The sequence below is a fragment of the Antedon mediterranea genome, chromosome 4 (genome assembly GCF_964355755.1).
Source record: "Antedon mediterranea chromosome 4, ecAntMedi1.1, whole genome shotgun sequence".
NCBI classification, from domain to species: domain Eukaryota; kingdom Metazoa; phylum Echinodermata; class Crinoidea; order Comatulida; family Antedonidae; genus Antedon; species Antedon mediterranea.
This window is the reverse complement of record NC_092673.1, coordinates 11507502-11531994: the sequence shown is the minus strand read 5'-3', so window position 1 is coordinate 11531994 and position 24493 is coordinate 11507502. Positions and strand designations below refer to the sequence as shown.

The 24493-nt window shown below is 31.0% G+C and overlaps 1 protein-coding gene across 2 annotated transcripts in view; it reads left to right on the top strand.

Moving 5' to 3' along the window:
* The window catches only part of LOC140046640 (DENN domain-containing protein 1B-like), a 79273-nt gene that overhangs the window by 18715 nt on the left and 36065 nt on the right, over window positions 1–24493 (top strand). For both annotated transcript variants that reach the window (XM_072091335.1, XM_072091334.1), the window contains exons 4-7: window positions 309–422; window positions 16456–16525; window positions 16906–17001; window positions 20758–20814. In XM_072091335.1, the coding sequence (XP_071947436.1) occupies window positions 309–422; window positions 16456–16525; window positions 16906–17001; window positions 20758–20814 (337 nt within the window). The remainder of the gene's footprint in view (window positions 1–308; window positions 423–16455; window positions 16526–16905; window positions 17002–20757; window positions 20815–24493) is intronic.

The window sequence follows — 24493 nt, the reverse complement described above, 5'->3', positions numbered from 1 at the left end:
GTGGGTAAGGCGTCAGCTGTATTCATGCCTTCATTTTCGCTTGGTGGCAATTACATTTTTTGATCTAATTGCGTATGGACAAAAATAAAGCTCAGTTTTTTCATTTGAAATTATTTGTATATCTCACATAATATTTGCATAGCAAATAATTATTATTATTGTCGAAATCTTTTTTGGTTTTTTTAAACAAAAGTTGCGGATAACCCTTGTGAGTGTAAAGATCTTTTTATTTCAGAAAGATCCTAGCGCCACCGCTGGTAGTCATTCTATATACCATTCAACACTACTTTCTGCTTTCTGTCTTCTAGCTTTACTCCTGCAGGACAATTGTTCACATTTGTGTTGACAGATATTGACAGTAAACAACGTTTTGGATTCTGTCGTCATCCACCAGGAGCAAAAACTTGCCTCTGTATACTAAGGTAAAAAATTGTTTTTGCTGTGAACCTGTTAAACATAGAAACCCATAATATTACTGTAATATCATCTGTGTGAATCTTCAAGTTCTAGACTGGTAATGCCTGCTTTACCAAATTTGTTGTGAAAAGTGTAACACCAAATTAAGAGAAATTGCCAAATTAGGTTTGTATCACACAAGGCTATGTCACCTAATTTTGCAGCACGTTCTGACCAGTTAATAATATTAAAATGCTGATAATATTTGATTCCAAATAAACACAAAGTGCAAATGAAAACACCAGAGTAATTCTAACCTAATAATCTTTACTCATGATATAAAATCAAACCATTAAAAGTACAGTAATATAAGTAAGTTTAATGTTACAAAAACAAATGCACTTTCGATGAAAAATAAAGAAAACTTGACCTGTATGATGAAAGTCTGAAATTTTAGACTATTTGTTGTCCAAAGGTTATATCTTTAGAATATAAAACAGAAAAAAAAAGGTTTTAATTAATAAAAAATTGGAGGAGAAATTAAAATAAATTTACATTTAACAAAATAACTTATACCCAAATGAACTATTCAACTATACTCTACTAAAATCTTACAGTAGAAACATATTTGGACTCGACGTCTCAAAACAGGTCCACATTAGTTAAATGAAAATTCTAATCAAGCTGTTCTATTGGTACTGTATATAATGTTATGTAACATTAATTACCAATAGAACATAAATAAACAGTAATGGAACCTAATTTTACAATAAATTCATGTGTGTAATGCTATCTTTTGTTCTTGGTCATCTCATAAAATATTGTAGTTCAATACTAGCTTTTCTTTATAAACAGTACTTTAACAAAACTAGATTTGAACTCGTCACGGTGACAAGTTAGGCTATTGTGCAATGCATTGTAACATGCACATGCTATTTATTAAGTTTAGTCCACAGTAGGCTGCACTACAACGATTGTACGAACAGCATAGCATCGATCAAAAACACTGTTCAACAACCTGTTCAACAGTTGACGGTATTGACCTTGTAAACGGTTTAGTTGACGGTTAGTTTTTATTTTACACATGTTACATTTATTCAATTGTTTAAATATGATTACTTTTTCAAAATGAAAAATATTTTTCATAAGAGAATTGTTTGAGTAATAAAATATTGAAAAAAGGAAAAAACTTTTATGTGAAATGCGCTCGAAATGTAACAACCTTTGTTGAAAGAGATAAAAATCAAATTTTTCATATGGTGAATTCGTAACATACAGACGGTCAAAATTTTACATGAATTCATATACAACTCATTACCCTTTATAATAAATAAAAAAAATAGGGGGTCACCGTTGATTAAAAATAGGCATATTATTCCACGAATTTGCCTAAAGTTACCCATATTAAAGTGCACCATTTTAAAAACTTGATGTGCATGTGTTTGATTATTTCACATTCATAATTCATCAAAAATGAAAAGAATTTATCATAAAATGAGAAGAACAAAAATCAACGGTCTTTCTAAGCTGCGTACTAGCTGCGCGCACAACATGAACATTTTTGGAAAATGTGAATTTGGTTAGAAATTGATTTTGAGCATTTTAACTTTTAAGTGCACGTACGCAAAAAAAAAAAACAATCTTAAAAATGTTGCTGATGATACAGGAAAATGACCCTTGAAATGAAGCATAGTAGACTGGTGGAAATACCTAAAAAATAGTCTTTGTTGAGTCAAACAAATTGTAAAAGTTTGTTGAAATATGTTCAAAATATATAAGAGAATGATATATCCAAAATCTACCCTAATCTGCCCAGTATAAGTGGCCTAATTTGCATAAAATCAAAATGACTACCATTTGATAACTGGTTGGTTGGTTAGTACAACTTACATTTCCTAATAGCTGGGCAGATTATGGCCAAAAAGTCCTCTAGAAAAGGATGAGGTGGCAATGGAAGTACTACCGGCTAATTTTTATATTTTTTGAAAATATAGGTCTAGGGAAGGTCACAACTCAAAATTACCCAGAATTCCCTTGGGGGAACATGCCCAAATCATACAATCAAAATGGCCGCCATTTTTTACATTAAAATTTAGGTTTTTGGAGAATTTAACTTAAAAGTACTTTTCTCCAAAACTACTCACCAACAATCATTGAAACTTGCTAGAACCATACTATGGTATTGGAAAATGAATAAAACAATGAAAAAAATTAAAATATCCATTGCTATAGCAACTGTTGCTATGCATTTTTTTACATTACAGATTTTACACATAATTTTTCCATAAAAAAGCACAAAAGTTTTTTTTTCAAATTATATACAATAACTTTCTTAGCAATTTTTGAATTTAAACTATCTAATAGTATTGTTAAATATAGTTATGTAAAAAAATAATTCCAAAATTGTATAATTTTGTAACAAAATGCATTTTCATTTCCATAGCAACAACATAAAATTATACAAATTGTCCAGTTACTTTTCATTCCATAGGCAAAAATCATCTGATTTTGTTATTTATAAGAAATGCCAAATAGGTTATCTAATGAATATAATGTTAACTTTTTAGGTGTATGAAAAAATGTGTTTTATCACCATAGCAACCATTTCTATGTATATTATATTATCTCATTTTTACCTGAAATAAAAATATATAGAATTTGGAGCTTTGCATGTTATTTGCAGTTCGGAATAATTTTATGTTAAAAAGTTTGTATGGAGACTGTAAAATATTGTGATTAGGTAAAAACATCCAAACCAAGTATCAATACACCTTTTGCCTCCATAGCAACAAAGCAAATTTACCAGAATTGTGTTAATTTTGATTCTTTAAAAAAGAGCATAACCATCATATGTTGAGTTCTACTTATGCTAGAGACTTGATTTTGGTATCAACATTTTCACAATACTAATATTTCTATTAGCTGTAATGAAATATTTTCTCGATAGGTTGCCAGAAAAACAATTATTGCCAGAAAACTGGCTTTGTTGTGTAAAAATTTGACTTTTATCATACATTTTCCCCAAAACCATTTATTACTAATAATATATATTTTATACAAAAAAACAACTGTAGCTACAATAAATTAATCATAGCACATATTAAAAAATTTTTTTTTATAGGCCTACCATTCCATTTAAATAATTTACATTTAAAACAAATATTTCCCCAATTTTTCAATATAAACAAAAACTATTCAAAAGCTGTGACATGCTGGTAGGTTCTACTTATGCTTGACTTGATTTTGGTTGAAAAAAATGTTTTCCCTACACTGACATAACTTTATTTAACACGAAGTACATCAATACTCGGGTGGAACTCGAACCCATGTCCTTTAGATCAATAGCCTGGTGTTATAGACCATCAAGCTTATGCTGGTAATAGATTCGCATCTAATTAAATGATGCAGTGGGTACTTTGCCAAAAGACCGTACTAATAAGAACATTTGGTTTGATTCCTACCAGAGATTATTGTTCAATGTACATTATAATAGTAGTAATTATGTCGGATTTCACAGGAATATATATATATATATATATATATATATATTATTTGTGTGTCCTAATTCTGTGTGTGATTTTACTAATTTCGCTAAAAACATGTGTATGCAAATTTCAAATAACAATAGTTTCAGTTGACTAAAAATAGAACAGCAACAACAACAACAAAATTGGTGAAAATATTGTTTTTTTAACTACTGGTATCAAAAAACCTGTACATTAAATCAAATTATGTTTTGTTCTAAAATTACAAATTATAAATCTTGCCTCTTATACAAGGGTTTTTAGTTCTCGAAAAAATGACTACTCGCCAATGCCTTTAGAAAATGGACCCTGGCCCGGATTGCCCCAACATTTAATGGAGTGGTCCTTGACCATGTAATAAGATCTGATGTCTTGTTTTTGGTAATAATCTTGCAATTAACTTTTTGAGTTAATAAACAGAAAAACACACGCAATCTACTGTACCACAAATACTGTGGAATTACTTGCTAGAGTGTTTCTAAATTAGGTAAGAAAACTTACAGAATAAGCCAAACAAAATATCAAATTAACTTAACTCCCTGACTTTTGCTTATAAACGCCCACAATGTTTTAGTTTAAATAGGTATATTCAAAAGATGCCTATTTAAAAACAAAAAAATCGGTTCATTAATAACAATAAAAAGGTTTTAGAAGGACGTTCTCTTTTCTGTCGGTTACCATTATTGAAAATGCTTGACATTCGTAAAACTAAACCTACTCTGTTTCACAGTGTCTTAGATGATTAATAACATTTTAAAGTATATTGTTTATTGTTTGGTAGGGCCCTGATAGGGTGGAGGTGGGGAGGCGGAGTTCATTTGAGGGAGGTGCTTATTCGAGGGATATGTTAATTTTTTTTTTCTTATCATCAAATCTCCCTATGTAATTTTATAATACTATTCCCCACAATATATTCCGATTCTTTATGGCATATATTTAATTTGATCTTATTTTTTAACTACTGTACCTTCACACGCGCGGTCCGTTCCTAAAATAAACAAAAAACCGAAATGGCTATAGCCGCTATGGCCAACTTAAGCTCCAGTCCTACTATCGGTTTTTTCTTCAGTCTTCCAAAGGGACACTGTATTGATTGATGGAAAGTGCCTGTTTCCAGTCACCTTCAGGGTCAAATATATTATTTTTACTGCTACCTTGTGTATAAAAGAGAGAAAATAGTTGAAACCAGGTTGTTGCAAGGTGAATTCATCGTGAACCCGGAAATTACTTTGACCGCGAAGAATTGAAATTGAGTTGAAAATCTACTGTTGAAATCATACATTTTGTTAAAAAACTAATGTTATCAAATTTACATTTCACGGTACATCTGAGATAGATCAGGTATGTACCCAAGGCAGAGATACCGAAGTTTTTCCATTGTGCTCGCCTATGTCAGAATTAACCATAATTATGTGATAATTTAGAATAAAATGATCACCTATTGTTATTGTATAAAATCTTTATTATTGTTATTCTTAATATTTATTTCTTTCTGTACAGATTTTGTGTGTCAATTATCTCAAAAATTAAATGTCAATAATCACAAACATTTCAAAATATATTAAAAATAATTTAGTTTAGTCGTAGTTAGTTTTTCAGCGTGATCACTCATCCGTGACGTCATTTATACACCATTTTGTGAAATCACATTATCAATCATATCTCCATAATTCATTATCACAAGAAAATTCACTACACATAAACTTCAGGTCAATATTAGCAAATAAAAACTTGCGCGTTTCAAGGCAATGCGCGTGAAATTGCGCGTTAAAAATTTAGAGAGCTCAAAATTAAGTTTTGATCAATTTTAGAGAATGAATTAGGCCATTAGGCAAAAATTTGCGCGCGCGATACTTAAAAGGCGTAAAAAATACGATTCTAATCACCATCCTTAGTATATTCATAACATTTGAGCCAGTTCCGACTTAAAATAACGCTATACGAGCACGTTAAAAATGACAAAATGCGAAAAATAATTGCACAAAAGTGCTTAAAATTGTAAAAAATAAGGCAATTTTAAAATGAAAATATTTCTTCAGAATGCACGATGACCCCCAATTTTTTTAACTTATTCTTGAAGCCATTGTTGTAGATATGAATTCATGTACACATTTTATGTACAAAATGTTGTGACGTCATCAAATGGCCACTTGAATTTAAAATTAAGTTTTTTTTCTCTTTCGTCATATTTTATCACATTCAATAGAACGCATCTCTGTTATTTTGTGCCCGATTTTCGATCAAATTTTAGTATGTGATTGCTCAATTAATTGCCTTTCTCATGACTTGCCACTATTTTATTTTCGATGACATCATCACGCGTAAAAACTTAATAACGTAGGTTGTGTAATTTGACCTTCAGCGTATATTTAAATATCTCACATCTTTTCAGAATTAAAGGTGACCTTGTTGATTATAATTGATTATGAAAGCTGATGAAATGTAGATATAAATTCATATAAAAATTAAGTTTTTCGGATGCTGTGACGTTATGATATGGCCAGTTGAATTTAAAAAGTATTTTTTTCATCTTTTTCGTCAAATTTATAACAATTTCAAAGAGCGCGTACTGCGCATCTACATGCCAAATTTTCTTCCAAATCTTATATTTTGTTGCTCAATTCATTATCTTTTAAAATTGTCAACTTCAAGTTTATTTTGATAACGTCATCATACCAAAAAATTCAAACATAATGTGGGTCCCGTAATTTCACCTATGTTACACTGATATACAGTACAGAGCATAATCTATATTCTATTTGACACTAATAGGCACCAATCAGCACCATAAGCATTTATCCATCAGGTCATAGAAATGCATAAACCAATATTTTGCGGTAATATCTAATGTACATGCATGTTTCTTTAAAAATTAAGTATTAGTAAAATTTTGAAAATGATCACCTATAATTCGTCAAAGTGACGAATTAAATTCTAGTTTTTATATAGATACTATACTTCATTACCCCAAACACCAGAATCCCCTCCCAACACACCCCATACTGGGTGTGATGTGTACAAATTATGTTGAGTTAATACTCCCAATTCATAACCCCTATTATTTAAATGGAATGGTAGGCCTATAACATTTTTTTTGTTTTAAATATGTGCTATGATTAATTATTGTAGCTACAGTTGTTTTTTGTATAAAATATATATTATTAGTAATAAATGGTTTTGGGGAAAATGTATGATAAAAGTCAAATTTTTACACAACAAAGCCAGTTTTCTGGCAATAATTGTTTTTCTGGCAACCTATCGAGAAAATATTTCATTATAGGTAATAGAAATATTAGTATTGTGAAAATTTTGATACCAAAATCAAGTCTCTAGCATAAGTAGAACTCAACATATGATGGTTATGCTCTTTTTTAAAGAATCAAAATAAACACAATTCTGGTAAATTTGCTTTGTTGCTATGGAGACAAAAGGTGTATTGATACTTGGTTTCCATGTTTTTACCTAATCACAATATTTTACAGTCTCCATACAAACTTTTTAACATAAAATTATTCCGAACTGCAAATAATATGCAAAGCTCCAAATTCTATATATTTTATTTCAGGTAAAAATGAGGTAATCTAATATACATAGAAATGGTTGCTATGGTGATAAAACACATTTTTTCATACACCAAAAAAGTTAAATTTATATTCATTAGATAACCTATTTGGCATTTCTTATAAAAGACCAGTACCAGATGATTTTTGCCTATGAAATGAAAACTTAACTGGACAATTTATATAATTTTATGTTGTTGCTATGGAAATGAAAATGTATTTTGTTACAAAATTATACAATTTGGAATTATTTTTTTTAATAACTATATTTACCAATACTAGTAGATAGTTTAAATTCAAAAATTGCCAAAAAAAGTTATTGTATATTATTTGAAAAAAAAAAACTTTTGTGCTTTTTTATGGAAAAATTCTGTGTAAAATCTGTAATGTAAAAAAATGCATAGCAATGGTTGCTATAGCAATGGATATTTTAATTTTTTTCATTGTTTTATTCATTTTCCAATACCATATTATGGTTCTAGCAAGTTTCAATGATTGTTGGTGAGTAGTTTTGGAGAAAAGTACTTTTAAGATAAATTCTCCAAAAACCACAATTTTAATGTAAAAAATGGCGGCCATTTTGATTGTGCGATTTGGGCATGTTCCCCCAAGAGGATTCTGGGTAATTTTGAGTTGTGACCTTCCCTAGACCTATATTTTCAAAAAATATAAAAATTAGCCGGTAGTACTTCCATTGCCACCTCAACCAAAAAATAGCCTCTAATCTGCCCACCTATAATGTTAGGCCTAGCTAGAGCCATTCATGCATTAATTCAAGCTAAAAACTAGTGTGGGACATCAGACATTTTGGGATGCCAGGTTAGATATAAGAAATTACCAACATTACCCAAATAATTAGCTTATTTTGTTTATACATTGATAGACTAGTTAGTTGTAGTTGTACCAATAACTAATCATTAAGCAAATAAAGTCATTTTATCTATACGGTAATCTCAAATACATAAACAACTAGAAAGCCACTCCGAGAGGGCATACCTCTGCCTACTGTAAAATTCTCCTACATAAGATTTCTCCGGTAAAAAAAATATATATATGTATTTGTGTGTGTCTTAATGCTGTTTGTGATTTAGGCTAATTTCATTACAAGCATGTGTATGCGAGTTTGGTGTAATGGTTATGTAAACAAGCCTTTCAATTAACAATAGCTTCAGTTGACTAACAATAGAACAGCAACGCGAAAATCAAACGAGTGAATTTGAAAAGAAATAGGTTTTTTAAACTACTTGCATCAAAAAACGTGCACATTAAATCAAATTATGTTTTAAAATTACAAATCACAAATTATAACTCTTGCCTCTTGTTAAAAAATGAAGTTTTTTGGACAAGTAGTTCTCGAGAAAATGCAATTTCAGTTTACTTGTTACTTTAAGACTGCTCGCCGGCTTTTGAAAAATTCTGTCCTATCTTTTAACACTAGCAGGTCTAAAAAAGTATACTAAAAAGTGGTCCAGAATTGGGATTGTGGTCCCAAATGGTCCCAAAATTTAATGGAATGGTCCTTGACCACATATCTATCTGTCTATTCATTTTGGTAAAGATCTTGTAATTACTTTTTGAGTAATCCTGCTAACAAACAAACAAACAAATGAAAGCACTCAGAAACTGAGTGAAGTACTTGGCAAAATATATCCACTGACTCGGAGCATGTTGAAAGTTACATTTTTTTGCTTTAGGTATTAGCTTTACATTGTTAAAATCCTGCTGGGGTTAATAATTTGTTTAAATAATTTTTTGATACAAACAACTCTGGCATTGCAACAATGACCTTTCTAAAATCATGATTGACCAGAATAATGATCAAGGAGTGTCTTGAAGCTGTACCGATTTGCGGCGCCTCTGCCTTAACCCATGTAGTAAGCTTAACCGTTTGACCAGTCGACTAATGTTTTGGTCTATATCAAAGAATATGTCCATGTTAAAAGAAGATAGAATGCGTGCTATTTAATATATTGTACGGATGATAAGCTTTTGTGACAAACAATATATCAATTTATCTGAAAATCAATAGGCATGTTCTGTAAGTATATACCTATGTACAGAATGAAATAAGGAAGGACACACACTGGTACGTACTAAAAAAACTAATTATCAACTAACAATAGTATAATTTGAATAACAATAGTACAGCAACGCGAAAAACAAACGGGTGAATTTTAAAAGAAATAGGTTTTTTTAAAACTACTCGTATGAAAAAGCCGGTACATTGAATCAACTTTTGTTTTAAAATTACAAATCAAAAACTAGAATTTAATTCGTCACTTTGACGAATTATAGGTGATCATTTTTATCATTTTAATCAAATTAACATTTTTTAAACATGCATGTACGTTAACATACGATCGTTAAAAGTTGATGTACGCCATTCTATGACATGATGCATATACACTTATAGTGCTGAGTTCTACCTATTATGTGTCATACAATATGTACAGTATATACTGTATATCTATATACAGTGTAGCATAGGTGAAATTACGGGACTCATATCGTGTTCTAATTTTTTGGTATGATGGAATTTTCAAAATAAACTCGAAGATGACAATTTCGAAAGATAATGAATTGAGCAAATAAATATAAGGATTGGAAGAAAATTTGACACGTAGAAGCGCAATGCGCGGTCTTTGAAATTTGTATAACTTTGAATAAAGAAATTTAAAAACTACTTTTTAACTTCAACTGGCCATATGATAACATCACAACATCCGATAGGCTTAATTTTAATATGAATTCATATCTAAATTTCATCAGCTTTCATAATAAGTTATAATCTTCAAGGTCACCTTTAATTCTGAAGAGCTATAAGATATTCAAATGTATGGTGTAGCTGAAATTACACGACCTAGGTTATTCAAGTTTTTACGCGTGATGACGTCATCAAAATAAAAATGTTGACAACTCATTAGAAGAATAATTAATTGAGCAAGCACATACTAAAAGTTGTGCGAAAATCGGGCTCAAATAACGGAGATGCGCTCTATTGAATGTGATAACCCACACAAAAAGATAAAAGTTCCTAATTTTTTAATTCAAGTGGCCATTTGATGACGTCATACCATTTTGTACGTCTAATGTGTATATACATTTGTATCTACAACTTATTGGCTTCCATAATAAGTTAAAAAAATTGGGGGTCATCTGCCATTCTGAAGAGTTATATTCATTTTAAAAAGTCCTTATTTTTTACCATTTTTAGCACTTTTGTACAATTAGTGTGCGCATTTTGTCATTTTTAACGTGCTCGTATAGCGTTATTTTAAGTCGGAATGGACTCAAAATTGGTGAATGTATTAAGGATTGTGAGTAGAATGTGATTTATACATCAAATTTTATTTTTTACGCATTTTAAGAATCGTGCGCACAAAAACGCATTTTTGCGCAGTAATTTTTTGAAACGCGCAAATGGCCTAATTCATGCTCTAAATTGATCAAAACCTAATTTTGCACGTTTTAAATTTTTAACGCGCGATTTCACGTACATGACCTTGAAACGCGCAACTTTTTATTTGCTAATATTTTTACCCTTGACCTGAAGTTTACCTGTAGTGAATTTCATTAATATGTCATAATGAATTATGGAGATATGATTGATAATGTGATTTCACAAAATGGCGTATAAATGACGTCACGGATGAGTGATCACGCTGGAAAGCTCATTAGGATTAAGTTATATTATTTGAAAGATATTCTGAAATTTTGGTAATCATTGACATTAAACTTTTTGAGATAATTGTTACACAAAATAGTGTACAGAAACAATAAAAAGAAAAATAAAGATTTGATACAATAACAATAGGTGATCATTTTATTCTAAATGATCACCTAATTATAACTCTTGCCTCTTGTCCAAAAATGAGGTTTTTGGACAAGTAGTTCTCGAGAAAATGCAATTTCAGTTTACGTGTTACTTTAAAACTGCTCACCGGCTTTTGAAAATTGTCTCCTATCTTTTAACACTAGCCGGTCTGAAAATAATATCATTTTTTGTTATTTGTGAAGTTATTAATAAACCAATTTTGTTGATTTTCAATAGGCATGGTCTGAAAGTATATACCTATCTACACCAAAAAATTCAGAATGATAACTTGAAAACTGTAGGCGCTATCGTGCTAACAAACAAACAAACATACATACAAACATACAAAACAAAGTAAATACTATACTTGGCAAAATTCTTTTTGCCAAGTAACAAACAAACAAACACACGCTACCGATTACATATACCTCCTTGGCGGAGGTAAAATATTTGTGTTTATTTTGATTTATGTATTAAATTAATCATGATTATGTATTATTTATACTGTTGAACTATTGTATCTCTATACTGTTATCCAATTGTTTTTTAGTTTATTTACTATGTATAATATATATATTTCCCTTTTTTTCAACATTTTGTAAGTATTGTGTATTTACTACTGACCTATTATATCTGTATATTGATTTGCTCGTTATACAATTGTTTTAAAGTATTTATTCAAGTGTACAATTACTACTGTACATTGTATTAAATTTTTTTTCTTTGTAAGTAAATTATGTAAGTTTAATTGTCATTTCAATCAATCAATCAATAATAATAATTTATTTCTCAAATAAAAACAAAATACAGTTAACATTTTCTATAATAAATAATACCTTTTATATGTTGTTGTTTAATATATTTGTATGGACGCACCACCGAAAGGTGTGTGCCACTGATCCTAAAGTAAGTGATTAATAAAATACTAAATCAAGTCACTCATTCTTAATCTTAATATACAAGGCAGAATAGACTGGGCAAGTTTAATACTGAAAACCCCTAACTTCTAACAAATTCAGTAAACAAGGGGAGCTGTGTCTTTTTTACTAGCAAGTTAGGGTTAATTTTTAACTGACTAATCACAATCAATTCTCCCTCCATGTGGTTAACACAACCTCTATATAATACAATCTTCATCAGGAGGCCTGCTTTATTTTCGTAACAACAAAAAATGTTTACTACAAAATAAAAAACAGGAATTTGGCTGTACTATATTAAAAAAAAATAAATGCTGAGGTATGTTTTATTTATGGCTAATTTTGTAGAGCTGAGATCTAGGCCCATGCCTATAGAGTTCTGTGGTGCTGACGTCATGACGGTAGGTGGCGCTGCATGGACGGTAGGTTGCGCTGCATGGTTGCTAGCCAACCAAAAAATGCGTTCAACCTGCCTGAGGGACTTATTGAAATAGGCTTATTGAAGTAGTCATTTTAAAACTTAATAATTTTTAATAAAAACAAACTAAAATTTCAAAAGATCACTAAATATTTGTTTTTAATAATCTATTTATTCTTCAGCTACAGTTTAAGTTAAAAAAATCAAGCTAAGATACATAATTTGATAGAAACACAAATCTATAGTGGTTATCAACATATAGCGTTGAACGCATTTTTGGTTGTGCTAGCAACCATGCAGCGCCATCCAACGTGACGTCATAACGCAGAACTCTTTACAGTAGAAATAATGATGAAAACACATGGGTAAGAGCAAATGAATATGCAACTAGAAACAACCTGAATAATCGTACGCTATGGACACCTCATTTTTTTTCTCTGTGGTTTGTAATGTGACCTTGCTAGTAACGTTGTACGCTAAAACGGTTTAACACCATGGGTCTGAACATAGCCACAGAACCATCATCTACAAGACGTATGTACTTATTTTATATTTTTGATGAACCATTATCTACAAGTTCAAGTTATATAAGATAATCTAATGTAGACAGGAATAATAAATATTACATTGTACTGCATTACAGTAGAATCCTTATCTTATACCCACAGGATCTGATTCATATGGTCTCTAATCAGATCACATCTATTTCCTTTATTCAAGCTGAATTCCCGTACATTTTTAAAACTTAGACTTATGCCGGTGCTGATAGATCAATCCTACTGTTGTAATGCATACTTCTTAGTTATCCGCACCTTGGCCGATAACTCCTTGTGGTTGTATGAGATCATCATCAACATGTTTTATTTAATTATCCGCAACTTTTGTTGCCTTTTCTTCGTGACTATAAATTCAAAACTAACAACCTTTTTTAAATGAAAATGGACACGCGTATGCTTCATGTCAAGGGTCATCTTCCTTTCTAATCAACTTTTTACACATTTCAGGACATTTTAAGCATTTCACATTAAAAAAAAAACATTGCACACGCTTTTGCGCACTTCGCCTGTACGCAGATTAGAAAGACCATTTTTTTACTTGATTATTCTTTTTATGATACATTTCTTTCATTTTTGACACACATTCATTTCAAACTTTAAAAATCATGCTCTTGAAAATGGGTAATTTTATGCAAATTTGTGTAAAATTATGCCTAGGCCAAAAAAAAAAAATGATTGTGTTGGCCACGTTTTTGGTAAATCCCAAAAATTGGTAGGTCGTTTGGAAAAGGTTTTTTTTTTCAGACCAAAAATTTGTTGCCGACAAAAAAATAAACAATTTACACAAATGATACAAAAAGACTTTCAGACACTTTTCATAGCACCCTAGGCTCACGCTAGCTATAATATTGTTTCAACAAAAGTTTAAAAAAGGTTTATTAAATAAACGTAGGCCTAGCTTTTTTAGGCATCCTAACTAACTACCATTTTTTAAACCAAAAACTATCAAGATCGAAATAAACTATTTCCACGTTATATGGTACATTACTCTAGTTAAAATATTATATCAGATGAAAAATATTGAGTTTTATATTGTTTTATCCATACGTAATTATACTGGCATTAAAGATATGACATTAAAATGTAGGCCGTAATGAGCCATATTTTGCTTAGGCCTATTTCTTATCGAGGGAAAATTCCCCACCAGACCAGAGACATCAATCGATTGAGGAGTAGGCCTGGGCCTAGGCTAGAGGCATCGTGTGCATTTTTAATCTACTAGCAGTAACCGCACTGTCTTTTCTGCCTTAATATGTGGTTATACTTTGTATGGGCAAGTATAACAAAAGCGCACTCTGATAAAAGTACTTTGACAAATTATTAAAATAAATGTGTATCACAAATAAAATTTGGAACTACTGCCATTGATTTGTTATACACTATCCCCTTCACTTTAAAATATATGTAGGCTAAAAAAATTAAGCAATAAAGTGGATATGGAACTTTAGAGTTTACTTTTGACTGTTCAGACTTTACGAAAATAAAAGACGCTAAAGAAAAATTGTGCTGTGTGAATTAGATGTGAATAAGTAAGTAAGTATAAAATGTCAAATTATATTATTTTAGGTGTTTCTGTGGTGTATGAATTATTTGATACATTATAGATAAAATAACAAAGTGGACAAAAATCGAATGAAAAAGACAATGCCACGGAAATACCAATTGTTAAGTTTATTCATTTACATTTTATTTTTACTTCACTGGTTTTGATATTTGGCAATTTTTTTTTTGTATGGGAGATTTGTTAGCTATTTGCTACTTTTGTAATTAAATTGTGGTCTAGTAGTAACCCGTGCTCCGCACGGTTTGTCTAAGTATATGTGCACTTTTCCCGGCCCCATACAAATTATTTTTTTGGTAAGTTATCAATTAAGATGTGAAGTATTGGAATAATAATAATGCTTACAGACTCTGAAATCAACACAAAAAGTAGTTGAAATTAGATGATGTGCTCAGACACAAACTTTTACATTTTTGGTGAGGTTTTAAATCTTTTTTGCTAGTTTTGTAATTACATTGTGTAATAATCGTGTGTTAAATAATAGGTAATTTAATGCAAATTTGTGCAAAAATATACCTATTCATAGCTCTTCAGGATGGCTGGTTAACCCTATTTAAAAAAATTTATTATGGTGAGTTGTAGATATCAATTCATGTACAATTTATACCTACAGGATGTTCTGACGTCACCATATGGCCACTCAAATTTTTTAAATTGGTTTTGTTTCTCTTTTGTACTAGTTAAATCCCATTTAATAGAGCGCATCGCGCTAATGCGTTTCCCATTTTTCTTAGATTTTAATATGTTCTTGCTAAATCAATTCTATTTCACATGCGTTAACAAAATTTAAATTTTTATTATGTTTTATTGGTTTAATGGTTTTAAATTTATATAGCGCAAAATACAAATAGTCTCTATGCGCTCATGTTTAGTACAAGTGTGAAAATGAAAATGTTGATGTAAAATAAACCACGAAATAGCCTAAGAAAACTGAATACATTGACCAAGACAACGTCATCATATTAATAAATTATAATAATGTGAGTTACCTAATTTCATCTATATAATACAGTATATTTTAATCTGTTATAGCTCATTGAAATTAAAAGTGACCCGTGATTAAAACTTATTATGAAATCTGATGTCATGACGTCATCATATGGCCAGTTGAATTCAAAAAGTCACATTTTTATCTCTTTCGTAAAAGTTCATTGCGTTCAAATGAGAGCGCATCTCACTTTTACGTGCCCAAAATTCTTCAAATTTTGATTAATGTAATTATTTAGATACGGTAATTATCTTCTTAAATAGTTATCTTTATATGTCAATTTGATGACGTCATCGTGTTAATAATTGGATTTAAAAGATGGGTCTCGTAATTTCGTTCATGCTACATTGTATATTAGTATTCTGTAAATACTGTAATATGCTGTATGACACAAAATAGGTACAATTCAGCACTGTAAACATTATTTAATTCATGTCATAGGATGGCATAATAATTGTCGGCGTTCATATATTTTACCGTACGTGCATGTTGCATTTGCGCAGATAACTCGAACTCGTCAAAGTGATGAGTTCAAATCTAGTTTATAATTTAATTTTGTATTATCTATTTATAATGTCTGATGAATTTTTATGAAAAACAAAAACCATAATTTAAAAGAAAAAAAGCATTTTTACATCACATGTTTTGTTACAAATAGTCCCTGCTGAAAATATGAAGTGTGTTAGAATAAATCAAGTTTATAATATTTATATTTTCTAGTTACTTACCATGGTTTGAAATTTTCTACAAAATTTTGAATACTCTTGCTGAATTACATAATAAGGCAAAGGTTTGTTAGTTTATCTTGTTTATCTGATCAATTAATCAAAGTAGGATATTTTTTTCCCATTAAAATCATATTAACCTATTTTTTACAACCATCCTTTGCAAAGTGCAATGATGAAGATAGTATTAAAATTGAGTATCATTAACTTAAAAGTATTTCTATTTATCTATATTTTTTATATTTGATGCTTAATTCTTACAAAATACAATACAATATGAACAATTACCTCCTGTACATTGCAATGCTTTTTTCATTTTTTTTATATAGTTTTTCTTCTCACCAAAATGGCAAACCGAAAAAGCCGATGGGATATTAGTGACGTTATGTGCAATCGATATATTGATAATAAGATTAAAATATAAATATAAATTCTGTTTTTACAGGTGAATGATGTTAATTTAGTGCTTAAAGAATTGTATGAGTTGCATATACCAGCTCCAGAGCATGTGATTTCAATGGTAGAAGCCGACTATCTCCTGGTAAGGCAGTTTTTGTGTCTTTCAAACTGGCAAATAACACCTGTTTTTTACATTCTGAAATCAATAGCCATACAAATAGAGCACCAATTTTAAATTCTTATAATTTTCGTAACCAGTTTGCATGGTCCTAAACTTAATATTCTATAATCAGTTTTATACAGTATTACCATACTGACTTCAATGATATAAGTCCCCCTTCAGGTATAAGCCCACCTCCTACATTTGATTGTGAGAACTGACGCATACTACTACAGGTAGTGTAAACTTTTACAAAAGCTGACCTTCAATTCAATAGCACACTCAACTGTTGTTACTAGATGGTACGCGACCGAAGCGAGCGTACCATTTAGGTCAGGCCCACAAATGGTTCTCGAATACATAGTAATTTCAGCATAAAAAAATAAAACAATAATACATGTCGTTTACAGGAACAAATAAATAGACTTATAGATAGATTTATAGAGTCAACTAAAATTAGCACCCTGGAATTTACTTCCGAAAGAGAAAATTGTTTGAGTCAAATTCAAACAAACCTAATTTGTGTTTTGTATGTAACATAAGGGTTGAGGGATGGGGAAGAGGATAGGTCCAAAGAGAAACAATTTTTGAATATATTCTTTATTCATTCAGTAACGAAATATTAATTGTTTTCATGTTTTACAAATAATATACCACTAAACACAGTAAAACATTGCGATTTAAACTTTTACTGTCATAGTCGATTGAAATAGTAAAGATACACCACTATGACGTTTATATTTCTTGTTATTACAGTATTAATTAATACAAACGTTGAGAAGCAACTGTCAGTATTAATCAATTTTATTTATATATGTGATTATATAATGTAAAACAGTTTGAAAAAAACCTATTCGGGGTAAATCAATAAATAAATATCTAACTCAACTTAATTAGTAGGCCTAATGGTTTTCAATTGTTTCTTAGAGCAAATTCATACTTAAGTTGGTTCCTACCTACTGTACCAAAGTTGTTGTGCTGCTTTAGGGCATGTGATCCTTCGTACTGTAGGCATATCCTAATTTGTTTAGTAGTAGAGCCAGTTCATACGGTACTTAGTTATTTACACAGGTAAGTTAGTTCCACCCACCAAAGTTTGTGGTAACTGTGCTCATGAAAGCAACTAACTTAGGATAAATAACTATAATGCCTAAACGAAACCTTTGAAAGTTATGTGATCAGTGATACTGCGGTTTTGGTAAAAGCAATAGTAAAACAGTTTGAAAAACACCATGGGCAAATTTTCAATAAAAAATTATATAACTCAACTTAATTAGTAGGCCTAATGGTTTTCAATTGATGGTACAATTTAGTACGGAATGTATGAACCCACTTTCTAAAGCATTGAGATAAAGGTTACGCGCGATTTACCTAAATGTCCTTAATACGAATAATGTATGAATGAAACTAAATACGTCTTATAAAAACCTATGTTGTTAGTAAATGTATACATACGTGCTTGCTCTCAAATAATAATTAACTGGAAATTGTGAAAATGAACACAGAGCGATTGAATACAGTCAAACACAATGTAATCTGTAGCCAAATATAATTGCCATCATGAGAATTTTAAAATGAAAAATAAACTTTAGACTTGAATTATCTGTATTGCATGGTATCAGCCTGCTACATTTTATTATTTTATGATGGAGTGGTATCTTTATATTGATAAAATTTGTATCAAACATCGATTGTTTTCTTACAAAAATGTCTTGCAATATTATATATGTGTTGTACATCTACTGGTATTAGCTTAGGGCTGCAAATTAACTTTTTCAAATTTTATGATGGCTCATAATAATTTTTGGTAGCACCAACTGCATTCTTTGACAACTAACTCCCCTTCCCTCAACGGCGCAGATCCGTTTTTAATAGTGGGAGACCATATAAAAATGACCGAAGTGAGCAACCTTAGTCTGGAGACCAGGGGGCCGCCAAGGTCCCCCGGTTGGAGGAGCCCGGCTCTTTGAGCAATTTTTAGGTCGTTTCAATCAATTTCTGAGCAAATTCTGCCCAGAATAATGCAATTATTTTAGGTTACGCACATTTTAGGCACTGTTCCTGATGCGCCACGGGTTATATTCACACAAATCTATTCTTCTTACAGTACAGAAGGAAATTACTGCCTAGTATCTACGCGTAACCTTTTATAGCCTACGCATCGGTAGATCGTAGCCTATGAAGTATTGTTTGTAGCCTACAATGTATTGTTATTATAATTGTCTACGCGTCAATCGTAGGGTTAGTAAACACCATTGTCATCGCCTTTAGAAGCATGGACAATGCAAATCTGATGATGTACTTGAGCTATTCAACCGGTTTTCAGCTATTAAATGTGTATACCACTATCGGAAAACGCCCTTATTTGAGGCAAATCGTTGAACCTAAATTCGTTTTAATTGTCAATAACTATTTATCAAACTAAATTTAATCAGTAAACAGGTGGTTAAAATCAGTACCGAAAGTATGAACCAACTTTATATACCATCGAGTAAACATATGTAGTTGTGCAACAAACTTTGGTTTAATGAAAATATGGTCGCGTAGCATAACTACGCGTGATTTTCTGAAATTCTTAAATTTACTATAAATTGAAAACAGCCTTTTTCAAATGAAACGTGGACAAACGGATGCTTTATGTCAAGGGTCATCTTCCTGTATCATCAGCAAAATTTTGAACCTTTGTATTTTCAGGCGTATGCACACTTTGAAACTTAAAGTTAAAAATTCTCAAAATCAATTTCTAATCAACTTTCTACATATTTCAGGACATTTTAAGTATTTCACGTTTTACACAAAATGTTGCGTTGCGCACGCGCTTTTACCTACTTAGTTATCATGTAGCTTAGACAGACCGTTTTTGCACTTGATTGTTGTTCTGTATACCTTTTGGGATAAGTTCCTTTCATTTTTGATGAATTATGAATGTAAAATAATGACACACGTGCACGTCAAACTTAAAAAATCGTGCGCTTGAAAATGGGTAATTATATGCAAATTTGAATCATAATATGCCTATTTTCGATCGATTATTATCCGTATTCCATTTTCCCCCATATATTGTTATTGTCATTTTATATTACGTCATCATGTGCAAAAGCGTGAATAATTTTGGTCACTTATTTTCATCATTACAGTAAATTTCAATATGTGATAGCTCCTCAGAATGAAAAGTGATACTCATGATTAAAACATTTTCTAGAAGCTGTTGAATTGTAGATACAAATTCATGTACAAATTTTGCGCATCAGATGTTGTGACGTCATCATATGGCCAGTTAAATTATAAAAGTCGTATTTTCATATTTTGCGTCATAGTTCATGACATTTAAAAGAGGGCGCATCCATATTCTATGTATCCAAATTTCTTCAACACATTGATATGTTGTTGCTCAGATAATTGGATAAAATGGCCGGTCCCGTTAATTTCACCTAATCTGCACTGTATGTAGTATGTATACAGTATATAGTGTTTTCTGTATTACTTAGATGTGACACAAAATAAAGAATGAAAGAAAATTTTGTTAAGGTCACAATGGCATAATCGTTTTTGTGTGCGCAATATTCTAGCGTATGGCATGCACGTGGCGTTTCCGCGGCGGATAACCTAACTCGTCCATAGTGACGAGTTCAAATCTTGTTAATTTATAATATTGTGTAGTTTTATTCATTTGTTTGAATTCTAAACTTTTTTTAATACTGTTGTACATACCACTATCAAATTTTCTTTATGTTTTAGGATCTTCACACTTTAAAAGTTCCTGATCCAAATAGTCTACCAAAAGTACCAGAAAATGTAAGTAATGAATGAAAATTACAATTTTATATTTTTTACCATTATATAAATACAAATTAGATTTGAACTTGTCACTTTGGACGAGTTAAAGATAACATAAGGTAATAAGATTTATAAAGCGCACGTATCCACAAAGTGCTTAAGGCGCATATGAAAACCATGAAAAATAATTCTGTATTTGTTTCCTTTCCTAGACTATAGGGAGCAAATACCAAATGACATAAACGTTTCACAAACAGTATGCAGTATTTGAGTCTGCTCTAACAAAACACTTTATTTCATGTTATGTATTTATTTGTATTACAATTGTTTAATTTTCTTGTATACAGTTTTATCTTAATTGTTTGTATGGAGTGAGTGCAGAATCTGTTTGGGCTTTAAACCTATTCTCACTCCTGGTTATTTTTTCATTGGTGACCGAATAAATATTATTATTATCTTACCTGCTGGTTAACCCAGCTTTCATTTAATATACTGTAGACCTACGGTATAGGCTTTTCCCATAAGAAAGAACTCTATAGAATAAATTTATATCAGACTGTGTATAACAAATTCAATGTTTTTGTCCTGTAGCTGAATCAACATAATCAAAATTATAGAATATACAGCAAGGCCAAATCACAGTGTTCATTTTAATTCCGCTTTCATTTTCCAAATACTGTACCCTGCCAAAAACTCCACATTAAGCGTCACTAGTATCTAGTAGTAGTACAAATGGTTTATTCTGTGGAGAAAAAACTAAAGTTGCTTTAAATGGTTCACAATATCACCAGATATGGTGGATGGGCGTATATTTTTCTAAGTGATGTGTTATTAGGGAGGTATTGGGCGTTTATTCAAATAAATACCATCCTGATTGGTATAATTAATACATTATTTTGTTTAAACATCTTTTTAAACTAATTGCCACAACACTGTGGGCTGTTTCGGCCCAAGAAGGAAGACGTTTTAGACGGTTTGCAACTAGGGCAAGCCGAAGTATCCCAGGGTCCTAACGGGCGCACAGTATACATAAAGTCCTGGCAGCTTCTACTCAACAACTCGGCTATCGGGGTTTCACTCGATTTAAAAGAAAAGGTCTTATCAGTTGTCCCGATGTGATTTTATATACTATTCCCCACAACATACTCCGATGCTTTATGAATATATTTAATTTGATCTTTATTATTTGCAGTATAATATTTATTTTGTTAACTACTGTTAGTGTTAGTACCTATCTAATTAAACTATTTAGAAAAACAAATAATAATAATGTTTTTATTCGTGAAAATATGGTACAAATAATGTCATTCGTTGAATAATGAAAGGTTACCTTGTGCCAATATTTGTACCATTCAACTCATAAACATTTATTGTTTTTATAATATTATACTAGCATAGCAGTAACCTGTGCTCCTCAACGGTCTTTTTCCACCTTAATATAATAAAAGCGCACTCTAATAAAATAAACATCTAGAATGGCTATCGCCACCAATGGCCAAGTTGAAACCAGGAAGTTGCAAGTTGAACCTGTGAACTCACTGTGAACCCGGAAATTGCTTCTACCACGTAGAAAATCTACAGATGAAGTCAGAAATTTTGTTTCAAGAACCTTATTATATCTTCCTAAGATAAAAATATGGAACAATATCGTTTTAGTGAGAACTAATGTTATCAAATCTACGTTTCGCAGTACATCTGAGATAGATGAGGTAGGTATCCAAGGCGGATATTTGTCCCGAAGTTTTTTTATTTTGCTCCCTTATATCAGATATAAGCATAATTTATATATTGATACGGTCAAGTTTTGTTACATTTGGTAACATTATGTTAAACATGAAATTATAGTGCATGTTACTTTTGATGAGCGTCCGCATGGTTCTTATAATACAAGTTTGCATTTTTTTTGTGAGCTTTGAAGTAATGTGTACACAACACTAGTTCGCTAGCAAGGATCATTACATTCCTTGTGTATGCTTAAGTAGCACATTACTCCTGAGACTTCTCAGAAGTTAATTGTCTGTAGTAACTTACTTAATTCAAAGAGCGTCTTCACAGGCACAAACTGCTAGTTTAGAGGTCACATCCGACTTGTCTGAACTCAACTATCGAACAGCGGTCATTGGCTTCCATTATTTGATGGGGTCATTAGATATGATAAATGTTAATATAAGTTTGATTATTTTAGGGCCAGGTGCAGGTTTATCGATCTATATTTTCTCCTATGTTTCATAATGTTTTTAATTTTATTTGTTTATTCTATTTGGGGATAGTTCAAATTACACAGTAAAATCTCTATTCTTTTGTACACAAATGTTGTAAATAGAGAGGCATTTTTAAAATACTATGAAAGGTAAACGGTGTGGTAAAAAGATGCCTCAATATAAAGCTACGATCACACTACAGTCTCAAGCCTTGCGCAACTCACAGCGATTGAGATTTTTTAGTGTGACCGATCGATCCAGTCAACTCAACCCAGACGCGCTACCCAGATTGACCCTGGGTTGACTCTAGCGTGACTGGGATTGAAATTTTTTTTTTAATCTGGCCAATCACAGCCATCAACTCCCTGTTGTTGGGAATTTTAGTGGATGGATATCCACATGGCTTTTTTCGATTCGATTTTCAATTTCATTGGGTTTTGGTTGACTTTTTAGATAACACATGAAGATATCAAAGAGATTTGTGCATTAATTTTTCTTCTTGTAATCTGAGGTCCTTCGTAACTATCACCGGCACTTTGTACGCTGTGCATTGCCATCTAGTGATTGAATTGAAGACGAATCTAGAATCGGCTAGCTAGGTAGGATGCCGCCTCTGTCTGCGGCATGCCTAGACCAATATTAATATTATTCTTACGATCATTCGATTACATATATTTAATTTAAATCATCTACAATAACAACAAAATGCATAGGTCTAGTGAATTCTAGTTCAAATTTGAATCCGCGATATGTGTAAATAATAAGTATCACCGCTTAAAGCAAAAAATCAAAACTAGACCACAATGTAATTACAAAATAGCGAAAAAGATACCAATTAAACCTCACAAAAAAAAAATGTCTAAGTATAAAAAACCATTGACATTTTTAAAAATGTAAATGAACCAAAAAATACCACAAACCCAAATAAAACGAATCCAAAAGGGTGTCATGTTTCTACAAAATATTATCAATATATTATTATTAATATCAATTATTTGTGCAAGACTGTTTCATTTGTGTAAACTCAATTTATAGTAAAATTTTGGTAAAACGTTGAAATTAAGTTAAAATAGTGGTGGGCAAGTAAAAAATGATGAGGGCAACTAAAATGCTAAACCTACTTGCCCGAAGGGCAACCAAATATTTTAGGATTCTGCGAGCTCTGGCATCATTTAATTTTGACTGCCACAATGTGTACTTTTTGTGTTGATTCCAAAGTCCATAAGCAGCTGTAGTTTTATTATTCCAATCTTAATTACTTACCAATTCATATTCTATCATTTAAATGTTTTAATCTGCCGACGGATTGACAGACTTCATGCATGTCCCTCTCAACATGCACCCCAGATTAATATTCACATCGCATGAGTTCCATATCCAGTATTGCTTTCATTTTGTAGCTTATAGAAGTAAAGAAATACTTTGTGTATAACAAAATCAATGGCCATAAATAGTTCCGAATTTTATTCTTGACAATAATTCGTTAATGTCAGGGG